Source organism: Chrysochloris asiatica, unplaced genomic scaffold (genome assembly GCF_000296735.1).
Source record: "Chrysochloris asiatica unplaced genomic scaffold, ChrAsi1.0 scaffold00019, whole genome shotgun sequence".
Taxonomy (NCBI): Eukaryota; Metazoa; Chordata; class Mammalia; order Afrosoricida; family Chrysochloridae; genus Chrysochloris; species Chrysochloris asiatica.
Window position 1 is genome coordinate 8733603 of NW_006408537.1, and position 16165 is coordinate 8749767.

General features: G+C 36.6%; 1 protein-coding gene across 3 annotated transcripts in view; it reads right to left on the minus strand.

Moving 5' to 3' along the window:
- DST (dystonin) overlaps positions 1 to 16165 on the minus strand; it is a 626281-nt gene that overhangs the window by 337767 nt on the left and 272349 nt on the right. For all 3 annotated transcript variants that reach the window (XM_006835734.1, XM_006835735.1, XM_006835736.1), the window contains one exon: positions 2440 to 2501. In XM_006835734.1, coding sequence (XP_006835797.1) covers positions 2440 to 2501 — 62 coding nt within the window. The remainder of the gene's footprint in view (positions 1 to 2439; positions 2502 to 16165) is intronic.

The following is a 16165-nucleotide window of genomic DNA, read 5'->3' on the forward strand; positions in this document are numbered from 1 at the left end:
TGCATCAATGTGCTGAAACATCTCAACTGGTGTTCTGTCAATTCCTGGAGCTCTTTTTTTTTTTTTTTTTTTCAGTGCAGCTTAGATCTCTTATTGGTTGAATGTCAACCAACTCCTTTTGGTCGAGTGGCTCTGTATTTATTCCATCTTCCTTTGGTACTATCTGCATCTTTCAATATTGTACCCAGAGAACTCTTCAATTTTGAAATAGAGTCTTGATTTTTTCTTTCAGCTTGAGAATGCCAAATAGGATAACAAAATGTGCAAAGAAAACCTTTTGGTTTTCAAACACCAGTTTGTTGCACATTTTATTATAATACTTTTGCATTGTCTTCTCAAACTGTCCCCTTGAAATCTGTTCAGCTCTTTTACTGAATCACTTCTTCCGTTGGCTTTAAGTAGTCAACATTAAAGAGCATGTTTCAGAGTCTCTCCTAACATTCATTTTGTCTTTTCTTTCTTTCCTTTTTAATGACCTTTTGTTTTCTTCATATATGTTGTCCTTGATATCATTCCACTACTCCACTAGTCTAAGGTCATTAGTGAGCAATGAATCATATATATTCTTGAGATGGCCTCTAAATTCAAGTGGGATATGTGGAGCTGTGGATTAATGCACCAGACTGCAAAGCCATTTGAACTGCAAGGTTCATGGTTCAAGCTTACCAGCTGCTCCTTGGAAACCCTATACAGGGTCGCTATGGGTCCGGACTGACTCCACGGCACTTAACAACAACATACTCAAGGTAGGATTTTGAACAACTTGAACTTGCATATGAGCAATTGATTGTTCCACAATAGGTGCCTGTCTTTGTTCTGACTGATGACACTATGCTTCTCGATAACCTCTTTCCTCCAGTGCAGTTGATCTGATTCTTGCAAATTCTACCCAGTGATGTACAGATACAGAGTTGCTGTTTATGCTTTTGGAAAAAAATGTATTTTTAATGAACAGGTTACTGGTCTTAAAAAACTGTATCATGTGATTTGCAGCATTATTACTGTCACCGAGGCCATATATTCCAAACACTGACCTTTCTTCTTTGTTTCTAACTTTCATATTTCAATCACCAGTAATTATTAATGCATCTTGAGTGCATGTTTAATCCATTTCAGAGTGCAAAAATTGGCAAAAATCTTCGATTGCTTCATCTTTGGCAAAAGCAGTTGGCACATAAATTTGAATAACAGCCATGTTAACTGGTCTTTTTGGTAGGCATATGGTGTCTAATAACTCCATGAAATACAAAAATGTTGCACACATTTCTGGAGTATTTATATTATATTCTCAAAGAGACCCATGGAAAATAAATGAATATTAGCATAAGAACTATCACTATTCATTGCTTCATAGACAGGGAGATGTGGACATAAGAATCAATCCGGCATCATACTGAATATAATCAGTAAAATGAATCTAGACAGCTGGCTCTAGAATCCATTTTTATTCTCATTTAACCCTCTGCTAGCCACACAAAATTGATGGTAGAATTTTGTATTAATTTTAAGAAAAAGAATCCTACCGGAGCAGTGTTACTATGCCATGTCCTATCATGTAAATATTTACAGATATTTTAAATTGCTGAGACTTTTTAGAGTCCAATAATGATAGGTTTTACTAATGTCACAGAAAACACTGTAATCACTGGGTACTATATCCCCAGCTCCATCATTACCCACCAAATAATTATACATGCCTGAAATGCAAGTGAAATGCTCTAGAATTTAAACTTTCTAGTGATCGCCAATAGCTTACTTTAGAGCGATACAATCAGTTGCTGCACAATAAATTTAAACATGCAAAAGAATTCCAAGAACATTGGCTACCCAAAATGGGGAGCTACAAAGGCAAGAAGTGACTGGCTTACAAGATTTCAAGAGGGAGCCTAAATCCAGAGGGTGGGGTAGAAGGCAGAATCTCCCTGGAGTAATATCCACTCTCTCTGGGTGGGGCTGATAAAAGGAGACAGGAGGGCTCTCATGTGGCACAATAGTGAATGACTGCTATCAGGACTGACTGTGAGCGTTGGAAATGTAAAGGTAGACATTTTGTAGCAAATCAAGGCGAGAGGTTGACTTTGCAGTCCTTGAGCGGAGGGCCCTGGATGATCAAGCGAGAAGAAAGGAATGCAGGACCCTCCCCAGAGAAGCAGTGAAGTCAGAGATGGAGACAGAGAGGATGACATGGAGAGATGGAGCAGCTGGGGACTTTAGACCCAGAGAGGGAAAGCGACTGTGTGCTGACAACCAGGGGGAAGGCTTGCAGGGTATACCCTTTGGTTGGTTGATGATGCATGGAGGGGACTGTAACGATGGCATTGAAATTATATACGATAGGATAATTGTAAAGCTAATGTTCTCCCATGTAAATTATCACATAATTCACAATAAAACATGTTTAAAAAAAAAATCCAAGATGTGAAAGAAATGTAAACTGACCTTCATGAGATGCTGATTTATCCATTTTGTAAACGTTTTCTTTTGAACTTTGTCCCGTTCATCTGAAGCAAAAAAGGGAGGAAAAGATATAAAATATAGTTAGTAAAACCTAAGAATAAGAGACTTAAGAGCTATGTAATGAGCAAAAATAAGGTATTTATAGATACCTTAAAAAAAAAATCAAACTCAATGCCACCTAGTCAATTCTGACTCAGAGCTACTCTGTTTAGGATTTCTGAGATTATACAAGTTTATGGGAACAGACACCTTCATCTTTCGCCTGTGAAGTGGTTGGTAGTTTTGAACCATACCTTTCAGTTAGCAGCCCAATGCCTAGCCCACAGTGTCTACAGGACACAAGATACTGGTTAGTATGTCTAAATACGATTCTTAAATTTTGGCAGCTTTAGGTTATCTGTTAAGAAAGTATTAAAGTCTGTTTGTCAGATTGGCTTTATTTGTCAACATTATTCCATTAAATAAATGAGTTCAGCCATTCTGTCACATAACCATCCCACCACATCCACCACACCTCCACACACATGTCCAGTCTAACCGTATTACTAGCTTTAGGAAAGCCCTGGCACTGGTACTACCCAGAGCTCTTTAACACACGCCACACCATGTGCTATTCACAACTATAGGTAGTCACTCCCATTTCACAGGAGAGGAAACTGGTCCACAACTACCCAGCAAATAGTTTGCAGATGCATTAAAACACTGTCATCAAATCGATTCCAACTCATAGAGACCCTGTATAGGGTTTCTGAGGCTACAAATCTTTATGGGAGCAGAAAGCCTCCCCTCTCTCCCATGGAGCAGCTGGTGGATTTGAAGTGCTGACTTTGTGGCTAGCAGCCCAATGCATAACCTATTATAACACCAAGACTCCTTAATTTGATAAAAGGAAGGACTTAAAGTCAAGTCTCTGGCTTGAAGTCAAGCTCTGGTTTAACATTAACCATGTTGCCTCATCCTAGATTCTCTGGCGCTGTGGTTTAATGAACTGGACTGCAAGGTTGATTTGAACCACAAGGTCGGTGGTTCAAGCTTACCAGCTGCTCCTTGAAAACCCTATACAGGGTCACTATGAGTTGGAACTGACTCGATGGCATTTAACAACAAAGCAACATGCTGTTTCATCCTACATTCTTTGTTTTGAAATGGCTGTTAAAAAACAACCTAACTAGATTCCTTCTATAGAGAGTAATACTGTCCTGAAAACTGTAGTCATGATGCAGAGAAGGGTAAACCATGAGGAAAGCTTCCTCATGGTTTAAGAATAAAACAGTCACTGGAGTGCTTATACTACTTCAAAGGAGAATCATAATCTTCCAGCACCTAGAATTCAAAACCATGTCTTCTTCCTCCCCACTTCTAGGCAGCAATTTCCTCCTTGGTTACCTTCCTCCCTCCTTTCTGCATCTAGGGATACATGTTTTCCTTTCCCTAGTGGACCTTCTAGAGTCCAGGTGTGGTGCTGTGGGTTAACACACCAGACTGCAAAGCTGTCTGAACTGCAAGGTCGGCAGTTCAAGCTTACCAGCTGTTCCTCAGAAACCCTATACAAGGTCGCTATGGGTTAGAACCAACTCAACAGCACTTAACAACAACAAGTGGCCCTTCTTCCCCCTCCCACCACAATCCAGATTTTCTCCAAAACTTTCCACTGGAGTAAACGTATGTCACTTTTTTCCTTCAACTTTTCCCTCCTCATTCTTCACGCCTATGACCTCCTCAATTATTCTAATGGAACTAGGTTTCTTTGACAATGCTTGTCTAAGGGAATCCTTATTAAAAATAAATAATGCCTCCAGGTGTTCACTCTCACTAACAAATAATAAACAAAATAACACAAATTAAAGCATTTTAACCTATCAAATTGCTGATCTTCTAAAACTTTTTATTGTGAATTGAGTGAAGGTTTTCAGAGAACATTATCAGTTTTACATTTAACAGATCATACACCTTGCTTCATCTCAATGACTGAGTCACTTCCATGTAACATCACTTATCTCACTTCCTCTGAGGTTCTCATTTCCATTTCACCTTCTATCCCATCCCTTCTCAACTCTGTCTTAGGTAAATGTTGCCCTTTTGACCTTGAATGCGTGACCTTTCCATGGTGAGCATATCTTCCTAGCATTGTTGTCCCCACTATATACCTATCTGCTTGGCTGATAATTGAGTCATGAGGGTGAATTCCATTCTAGACCTGTAGGGTGGTCATAGGCCATAGTCTCAGGTTCCTCCAGTCTCTCTCTGGCCAAAAAGCCTGGTGGGTTGTTGTTTTTTTTAAAATAGTTTTGTCTCACATTTTCTCGCTATCTATCTAAGACCTTCTAATCTTTCTAATGTTATGCCCTTCAAAGCAACTGGTAGTGGCAGTCAGGCATCACCTAGTTCTTTCGGTCTTAGTCATGGTGACTGATGTTCACAGTTTCACTAGCCACCTAGATTAGTTGATTCCAAGCATCTTCAATTCTCTTAACTCTTTTTGTCTTCCCACACATGGAGAGAATAACAGTTGCATCTTAGATGGCCACTCCTGAGTTTTTAAGATCCCAGTCACTACTCACCAAAGTAAGATGTAGACCATTGTCTTTGTGCACTGTATTAGGACAATTGACCATGGTGTCTCCTAAGACTATGGCCCTGAGCTCCCAGGTCCAGCAACTCATTGCCTTGGGATATTTGATAATATCTAAGAAGTTTTCATCATTTTGCCCCCTGTATGCTTAGTTCAAGCTCATCAACTGCTCCTCGGAAACCCTATACAGGGTCGCTATGGGTCGGAACCAACTTGACGGCACTTAGCAACAGCAATGCTCCTTTGCAGCAAACTTAAATACTCATATACAAATAACCTCTTTCAAATCCTTATGTATTTAGCAAATTGGCAAGATTTTCTGGGGGGGAAAAAAAAAACGCACTGACAGTGGTACAGAGAAATAGACACCCTTGCATATTGTTAGTGAAAATGTAATTTGGTTTAAATCCTTAGAACTATGTTGTTCAATATAGTAGCAAGTAGTCTTATGTTGTTATTGTTGTTAAACTGTTGTTATTAAGAGTCATAACAACCCTACATAGGGTTTCTGAGAATCAACTGGTGAGTTTGAATCACAGACCTTGTGGTCCAGTGCTTATTCTACAGCACCACATCAGGACTCCAAGTCATATGTTGTTGTTGTTGTTGTTGTAAAGTGCCATTGAGTCAATTTCAACCCATAGTGACCCTATATAGGGTTTCCAAAGAGCAGCTGGTGAGCTTGAACTGCCAATCTTGCAGTTCAAATGGTTTTGCAGTCTGATGCATTAACCCACAGTGCCACACCACGACTCCATATATAACCACTTAAATTTAAACCAAATTATTGAATATTACATAAAATTAACAATTCAATTCCATGGTTGTTCTAGTCACATTTCAAGTGCTCAACAGTCACGTGTGGCTTAGTGGCTGCAATGACATAGACCAACCATACCACCACAGACATTTCTATCGGACAGTGCTGCTCTAGAATAAAGGTGTATTGAACAGTGCTGCTCTAGAACAATATGCCTTTAAATATCATCTAAAGTCTTTTAAAAGTATATACACCTTTCCCAGCAACTTTATTTCTAAAATCTATCCTACAGTTATAATTGTGGTTCTACACAAAATATATCTTTGAGGATACAGAGCTGAATGTTTACAATAGTAAAATAAAAATTGTGAACAAAAAGCCTAAATGTTAAATAATAAACGGGCGAAGAAATTTTAAAGCAACCCAACCACTCTACTACAGAGTAATGCCAACATGGAGGGGTGAGAATAACCATATAATCTACTTTGCATTTTCCCAATATTTTTTTACCAACTACTTCCTTGCAACCCTTATGAATTCCTATCACTATCAATCAGATAGAAAGAAACAGGTACCCAAAACACAACCTATCATTTGGTTCTGTCAGTAACAATAACTGCTCAGTGTCCCAAATTTATAACCTCCCTTTTGAATTCACATCAGACATTCAAACAAATGGAAGAGATGAAAGTAGAGGCTTTATAGACTTGGATACAAATGTTCATAATTTATGCTAAATTTAGCAAAAATCAGTTTGATTCCAAATGTAAAATCCCCAAGTAATTTGCTTATAACTTGTTGTTGTTAAGTGCTGTCAAGTTGGTTCCGACCCATAGCAACCCTGAACAGGGTTTCCGAGGCTGTACATCTTTGTAGGAGCAGAAAGCCTCATCTTTCTCCTAAGGAGCAGCTGGTAGTTTTGAACTGCTGACCTTGTGGTTCGCAGCCTGATTCGTAACCACTATGCTACCAGAGTAATTGTTAGTAAGTAGGATTATGAAAAAATATATTCATTCCTCTTAGACTAATGTGTTGGTCCCTAAGGGACATCATCTGCACCTCACTCACTCACTCATCTTTGTCTATCCCGTATTAGATGGTACAATACTTATATTGACTCAATAAATAAATTCCCATGATGTGGATGAATTATGTGTCAAAAAGGACTCAAGTCTGGAAACTAACACATATCTACTTGTATACAGTAGTGAAAATTACTAGCGCTCTTAAAGCATCAATGTTGTCTAAATGTCTTCAGAATTTGTATTCCTAAAGAGTTCAGAATGAACCTAAACTACTAACTACAAAGAAAAATAAATAAAATACTAGTCTTCTTTACTGATAAACTGCAGATTTAATAATTCCCTCATTTACTCACACAATCACTCCACCATCTATTTGATTCCTGTGATGAGTCCACTACCATGGCAGGGTGTGCTCATCACAGGATGCACATTACAGACAAGGTGCTAGGAAAGCTATTCCTGTTCTGTAGCATGACTTGGGCTAAAGAGAAAGAGCACTGATTCTTGCCATCAGGAGTTCATCATCTACAGAGACCACCTGGCATGCAGGCTAGGTGCTCCAACTAAGTGAAATTGTGGCACTCATTCTATAAGTAGGCACAGAGGAGAGATGATCTAGTCCTAAAGAAACAGAGTAGCAAGAAAGAGCTAGACAACAGATTTCCTCGCCAAAAGGAAACCTTGATAATTATTTTAAAAGAGAACAAAAAACTGGCCTTACGAGTCAGAGAGGGACTGGAGTAAAAAGACTATGACTTTTGGTCAGTCTAGAAACGAACTCACCCTTGTGGGTCAATTTTCAGCCAAGCAGTAGACAGGTATATAGTGGGGGCAACAACACTAGCAAGGTATACTCATGGGATGGCCCACCATTAAAGATCAAAAAGGCATCATTTACCTAAGGACAAAGTTCAAAAGGGTTGGGAAGATGGGTACAACAGAAACAAGAATCACAGGCAGTATGCGGGGTAACGGCTGTTACATGGAAGGGATTGCAATAATTGAAATGAAACAAAGTGAATGATTTGTTGAATATAAAACTGATGATCTGCTCTGCAAATCTTCACTCAATTCACAATAGAAAATTTAAAAGAAACCTTGATTTTATAATTTAACATTGAAAGAGTTTTGGTGAGAATGCAAACACTAAGAATGCCTCCAGAGGTGCTTCCACTTTCCTAAGAGACTTGTTGCTGTTAAGCACTGTTGAGTTGGTTACGGCCCACAGCGATCCTATATAGGGTTGCCAAGGAGTGGCTGGTAGGCTTGAACTGGCAACCTTGTGGTTCAAACTGACCTTGCAGTACAATGTATTATCCAGCAGCAACACACCAGACTCCCCCTAAGAGACTATGGGCCTTCAAATGGAAGCAGTAAAAACATTCCAAGTACAGACATGGTTGCTAGGAAATCTGGCCTTGCTCTATAATGTGAACTTTGGACAAGATGATGCAAACAATGGAACTTCTCCACCAAAATGCAACATCTATATCATATTTTTAGCAGTGTTCCATAAGTCTTAAGCAAAAAAAAAAAACAATAACAAAAACAAAAAAAAAACCAAGAGTGAAGAAAACAAAGATTACTTCCTAAATAACTGGATTATTACATCCAATTAACAACCTAGGATGCTGATGTTTAAACCTCAAAAAAAAACTTAAGTTGTATTAGAATTTTATAGTTCAACAACTAACAGCTTACATACCAAGTTTCAAAATATAAGACTACAATGTTCCTGAAACCACCCTCTACAACTTCATTAATTTGTGTAATCATCACATTAATATACATTTTTATAAAGTCACAAATTTCCTTAAATTTAATATATTGTATGTATTACATAAATTCTTCTCTTGGTATATAAAAGTTGAAGAAATCGATTTATACATTATTTTCTAAGTTAATAAAACTGGTCCTTAATTACAGCATTTCTCTATTTGAAGACTATTTCATTTGTAGGATACATTTTAAATAGAATATAGGTTCTAAAGGCCAATAACTTATTATTCTCCTGGTACATAAAACTTTAACAAGATTTATTTATTTTATTATTTTCTAAATTAATAAAACTTGCCCATGATTTTAATGAATAAGAAGAAATAGAACATAGGCACCAAAGACCAGTCACTAACTGGTTAATTTCTTACCCAAATGATGTATCAAGAAGGTAGATTTAACCAAATACACAGCATAGCATGGCACCTAACAACAACAACAACAGGATAGAGGATTGACTCGCTTAAATAATACACCTATTAAAATATTATTTTTATTCCTGAGGTTTTATTATGGTTACTAAAGACACAAAAGCACTGCTGAAAATCTAAGACAGGTGCTAAGTATTTGGCATGTAATACTGAAATAATATTAGAAATTATGATCTACAATTAAAGTATATGAGTAAGGTACAAAAACACCCACATAATTCATAAATTCTGATATTGTTTTCTAACGGTAAAAAGCTAAATCCTTTCTTTTAAACCACGACAAACTTAGGTGAGTCTCATTAAGCAGCAAGAGAAGTTCTTTAATATTAGAATGTTTCCACCACAAGGTTACCACAATAAGCTAAGGAGTAATGTGGACTTTAAAGGCCCCAACTTTTTTAAAGAAAACTTAAAATCAGAAAGTAAATTTAGTGTGGGGAGACTTTGTGATTAACAACTTTCCATGTGCACTATTTCAAAACGGAGGATTCCAGATTACACCATCTAATTTTCCAATTACCAGTCTCATAATGGTTCTTTAGAGCATTTCAGTCAAGGATGTCTAACACTGAAATTTATATTTAGTTGGGCAATGTTGCTATGACAATAAGGATAATCTTATTCCTGTGATTTTAACCGATTCCATTGGTGTTACAGACCACCTGGATATTTTTCTGAGTGAAGCTTTATAACATCCCTCTATTTTAAAGCTATTTCACATTTATAGAGTAAATTTTAAATAAAATATGCAATTATGTTCCCTTACACAACATGACTCAAATCATTAAATGATACAATATGCAAAGAAAAAAATAAAATAATTTTGGAAGGGAAAAAAAAAAAAAGAGCACCAATGATTACAACCTACATAAATTGTTTTCAGTAATACACAATCACGGCAACACACACCTAGTATTACATACAATAAATATCAAAATTACACAAATGCACAGCTGATGCACTACAATCAAGAGAAAAGTTTTCTCTAAGTAGCCTCAGAAATTGTAGTTTGAATCAATCCAGATTTCTGAAAGGTGCCCCACAGTCTGCTAATCTCCCATGGTACAAACCAATGCCAATAGTGCAATGTTCCTTTCCCAATTCTGAAAATATTAAAGTGATATTGCTGGTCATACTACTAACCCATACAGCACATCAGTCCCACCAACTTTGCATTCCAATCTTGATCATTTTTCATTAGCTGTCCCATCATTCTCCAGGAAAGCCGTCCAATAGACCTCTAAACTCTTTCCGTACAACCTAATGTGTCAGAGTCCTGTTAACTTTATGTAGAAAGGAAAACACTGACTAGACACTCCTACTTACAAGCTGAAATGTAGTTAACTCCCCCTTTTAAGCAAACATTAGCAAAGCCAGCCTCCTCTACTATTTTGCAGGCAACATATATAACTATCACAAAACAGAAACTAAGAGGTCTATTTCTCTCATTACTCTTAAATTTCTTTATGTAAGTACATTAAAAGAGTTTTGATTCTTTCTCTCTCTTTTTTTTTTTTTTTCTGAGACCAGCTCATAGGTGTTAGATTTCACTGCTGAGCTAGTTAGTTAAACACATTCTCTCTTTTCTAATATCCCAGGCAGAATTCCTGTAGAATAAAAAACAACCAGCCTAATTTAACTCATCCCAGATAGACTCGCAACTAACATTAGGGGACCTCAACCTCATACATTAGACATATCCTTCAAGGTTATACAACTACCAACTATTCTTTTGTGCACTTCAGAGAATTTTCACTTGACTCTCAAAATTCATTGAGTCGACTGGTGACAAAAATACCAAAGTATGGAGAGAGACTAAGAATCTAGTCTACGATTCCACAGCCTAAGTGACTGAACTAGAATTTAAGCCCAAATCTGATTTTAAAAACACACTTATTTTCTGTGTTTTCAAATGACAGCATTCTTAATCTAATAATACAAGGAAACCGCAATCTATGAGAACTTCACTCCAGAGTATAAATTGAATGAATAACACATTGAATGAATAAAAAAATGTGAACTCTTGTGCTGAACAAGCAACAAACCAAGCAACTTCAGCCTACATTTGTCTGAAACATTAGGCAAATAGACCTGTCTGAATAGCAACTGTACAAACAGTAGCTTAAAAAAATTAATCAATATTTATTTTCAGCAACAAGCTAGCAAAGGCGGTCATACCAAGGAAAAATACAACTCTTTCATATTAATACTTGCTAACATGTTTTCAATGGAGCTCTGGTAGCATAATGGTTACCAATCAGGCTGCGAACTGCAAGGTCAGCAGTTCAAAACTACCAGCTGTTTTGCGGGAGAAAGAGGAGGCTTTCTTCCGTTACCATAAAGATTTACAGCCTTGGAAAACCCTGTACAGGGTCACTATGAGTCAGAAGCGACTCCATGGCATATAACCAACAACAACAACATGCTTTGAAACTTCCTAATTTGAATTCTAATGCCATTCTAAATATACAAGGGGTATTTAAAAAGTCTATGGAAAAATAAAATGGAAAGATAATGGCATTTTCCACAAACTACTTACAGTCCCCTCATTAAGGAGCTCTGGTAGCGTAGTGGTTATGAATCGGGCTGTGAACCGCAAGGTCAGCAGTTCAAAACTACCAGCTGTTCCACAGGAGAAAGATGAGGCGTTCTGCTCCCTTAAAGATTTACAGCCTCGGAGACCCTGTACAGGGTTGCTATGAGTCAGAACCAACTCCACAGCACACAGCCACCACATACTGTAAATTAATATAGTAATATGTGGAGAAGATTAAAGTTATCTGCTTATTAAGCATCCCCTTTCACTTTCTTTCCAATTGCCTTTATTTGTTCCACGAACCCCTACCTGCACTGGGAGGTGGGGGGGATATTTAATGCACTGAAAAGAGGATGGTAATAATATCAAATATTTAGAGTGCACTTAGTATCTGCCAGGTATTGTCTGTTACACACACACACACAAATGCTATTATCCTCGTAACAACTCTGTGAGATTATCCCATTTACAAATGGAACAAAAAATAGGCAATTACAGGTTAAATAAATTACTCAAGATCACATCACCATTAAGGGCAAGTGGTTGTAAAGGAATGGAGTTTGCAAAAGCATACTTAATAATTTTTTTAAATTATAAAACAAAATGTTAACTTTTAAAAAATGTTAAACAACAAAAAGGAAAAAGTGAAGAAGCTTAGCCAAATCTCCAGTAGTGGATATAATGGGAATTACCTTCTGCAAACCAGTGATTCTAAAGAGTGAAGGCAGAAGCACCATGATGCTTTACTAACAGATTGCATCAGAATTTAGGGAAGGATGAGATTTTTGTGTTTATCAATAAGGATCACAAATGATGTTTCTGGTTTTTAATAAAATTCTATTGTGTTTTAGGTGAAAGTTTACACAGAAAATTAAATTCCCACTAACAAGTTTTTATACAAAATTAAATTCCCACTAACAAGTTTTTTCACACCATTGGTTACAATTTTTATGTCAGCATTCTCATTATTTCCATTCTATTTGTTCTGTTTCCATTGATCTAGCTTTCCTTCCCCTCCTTGATGTCTTAGCTTTACTTCTGGGTAAATGTTGACCATTTGGTCTCATCTAGTTGTGGTTAGAGTCCAGGTTACTCTCGGGTGATATTGTTTGTTTTCTTTGCCTGGAAGGTGACTTACTGAAATAGCTTCAAATCCATGTTCATAGGGTGACACTCTCAGGTTCCTCCAGTCTTTGTTGTTATAGTAAGTCTGGCCTTTTTTAGGAATTTAAGTTTTGTTCTACCAGGGATGAATTTTAAAAGATTGAGTAACACATTGCTAAAGGTTCTCTCTCAGGGAGATAAAAAAGAAACACAGTTAAGTGTTAGAGTTGTTTGGGAAAAAAATAGGCAAAAGAGAATCTAGTCCATTTTCCCACCACTGTCTACAATATAACACAATATGGCAAGACCAGTGAGGAAAAAGCTGTAAGAATTTATGCATTATACAAGTAGTTATAAAACTTTCCGGGAATCAGTAAAAACACTTGCTCTTGAAACTGATGGACAACACAGTTGGTAACTAAGGAGCTGGTGAGACGGCAGAAGGTCTGATATTTATTACAGCCCTTCCCTCTGCTCAGTCCCTCCATAAGCCAACTCACTCAATTATCACCTAGTTCCCTACCCTCCCTCATCTCAGGAACACTGTCCCTCCCTGTCTGACATTCCAAGTTCCCAGGTCACAGCCAACATCACTCATGGCTCAACATGGTTGCTGCTAGGAAGATGAAAAAGGTAAACAGAAGAGAACTCTTGCTCCCACTGTAATTAAAAAGTCTTATTACAACCTTGGAGAAGCATTATTCTGGTTTATTTGAATTAATATAGAGCTACAAATGATGTTCACTTCATTTTAAGTTAACTTTCCTCCATTGGTCTGAGGGGGTAATGAGTAAGTGTGACCTACCTCCAGGGGACCACACAAACTTAGAGAGGAAGCTACTTACAATCTCTGAGCCTTATTCACCTCCTCCCTCTTTTATTACCCGAAGGTACTAATTTGGAAATCTCTAACACTATTATAACTTAAACTTTTTATCATTAAAAATGCTCAGAACAGATGATGATGTGGAGAGATGGAGCAGCTGGGGATTTTAGATCCAGAGAGGGAGAGGAGCTGTGTGCTGACGACCAGGGTGCAGGCTTGTAGTGTATACCCTTTGGTTGGTTGATGATGCATGGAGGGGATTGTAACCATAGCAATGAAAGGATATACGATAGGATAAATGTAAAATTAATGTTCTCCCATGTAAACATAATTCACAATGAAACGTTTTTTAAAATGCTCACAACAATAATACCTGTGCTATTATTTCTCAGTAATCTTTGCTTACTCACGACTGCAAAATCCCATGTACACCAAATGTATAAGTGATCTCACAGTATTTTTCCTTTCAGCTGAAATTACTTTTGGCAACAGTAGATTCACATGCCACTACATGCTGCAGAGAAATATTTTAAGACTTTAACTGAGAGACGCCTTCTTCGTGCATATTTTGAGATTTAATTCTTTATGCCTTAAACTATTTTGTTCCTTTTCTATAAAAAATGACAACACAAAAAAGTTCTAAACTCTCTTTCTTATCACTGGCTTTATCAATTTAAATTCCCAAAATTTAAGATTTTGTCAGCTTTGTTGATCTATAACCATCATTTGCCAGAATTTGAATCTAAATAAAATTGAAACTGTTTACTGCAGCCATCCCTAGATGACCTGGGCATAATCAATCCACACTTCTGTGCTAAATATTAAGTACTGGTTACATATAAGGGGATAGTTATCAGCATATATTATAGTCTTCATAAAGAAGCTCTTCACGTTTAAAAAAAATCCTTGATCCTAATGCCAAGAAACCAGAGAGCTTAAAAAAGAGAAATTTCAAGATAAGCAGAGATCTCAAGAACTGACAAGGCACTGTAACACAGCTATCACAAAATCTTCAGATTCATATTATCTAGCAGTACATTCAGAGATCATTATACAATATTAGAAATGAGAATGAGATACATAAAGGATTTTAAATATTGTGCTACAACTTTTTGTCAATAATTGTATAGGTAAAATGGGTTACTTTCTAATAAAATAAAATTAACTATGGGGTAAAAGGAAACCACGTATGCTAAAATCACAAAATAAGCTCAAAAATTACACAAAGAATTAACTGTTTGAAATGCATCAAAATCGTGGTTTTACAGGCAAATTCTTCAAGGACCATTTAATCCCATGTTGTAAAAAAAAAAAAAAAAATTCTGTAGCGTAGAAAAATAAGAAAAGCTTCCCAATGTATGTCAGAATGGATCATTAAAACAAACCAAACATCTATAGGTTAATCTCGATTACGAGAACAAATGCTGAGAGCCTACATAAAATGTTGAGTCCAAAAGCAAAGACATCAAGCAGGGTTATCCCAGAAATGCAAACATGATTCAACATTAGAAATTCATTCATACATATAATTCAATATTTTAACAGATCTCATGTTCTTAAAGTGCCATCAAATCAGTTCTGACTCACAGCGACACCTGGATAGGATTTCCTAGAACCTTGTGGTTAGCAGTCCACAGATTTAGTAAGAAATATAAAATAATTTCAACAGATGCTCAAAGAGCACATAACAAACTTCAAAGCTAACCTTTTATTAAATTTGTTTTAAAACAGGAAATCAGAAATACAAAAAATTCTACAACAAACATAATTTACTACTGAACATTAGAAGTATTTTCGGTCATAAATACAAGTCAGAAATAAGACAAGAATGCCTGCAGTCATCATTCCGATTCCCGGGAGACCATAGCCAATACTTTAAGACACAAAAGTAAGTAAAGCTTACAAATGTTGGAAATGTAAAAAACAAAGCTATAATTACTTGAAATGATTGATAATCAAACTAGAGAATCAACTGAACAAAAATGATGATCAACAGGACATTTCAAAATCATAGGAAAAAGAATGGATGGTTAAAGAAATGGTGTTGACAAAAAAGTAGATGATAAAAAAGATGATACGGACCTCCTAAAAACTAAACATCTATGTGCATCAAAAGATTTCACCAAAAAAGTAAAATAAGAGCCCAAAGGCTGTGAAGTAGTTTTGCAATGACATATCAGACAACGGACTAATCTCTAAAGTGTATAGAAAATTACAGTATTTCTACAAGAAAGACAAACAACACAATTTTAAAATTGGCAGAGGACATGAACAGACACTTCACCAAGAGAGACATGCTGAGAAGTAATGATAAGGTGGTTGGAATGGAAATAGGAACCATACGGAAGAAGCGGGATAAGTGTAGTTGCAATGATCTTCTCTGTAAACCTTCATTCAATTCACAATAAAATGTTTACAAAGAAAAAGAAATGGTCCTGTAACAGTAAGCTAACCACAGCACAGGGGGAGTTCAACATGTACCTCACACCACACATAAAGCATATTAAGGTAGATAATAATGCTAAAGGTAACTAAAATTTTTTTTAATAAACCAATTAGAAGGAAACATGGGCAAGTCTTTCTTTTTTAAAATACCTGGGTAGAAAGGTATTTTAAAACAAGTTGTAAAACCCAAAAGAAACTGAATATTTAACGGCTGACAAATTGTTGTTGTTGTT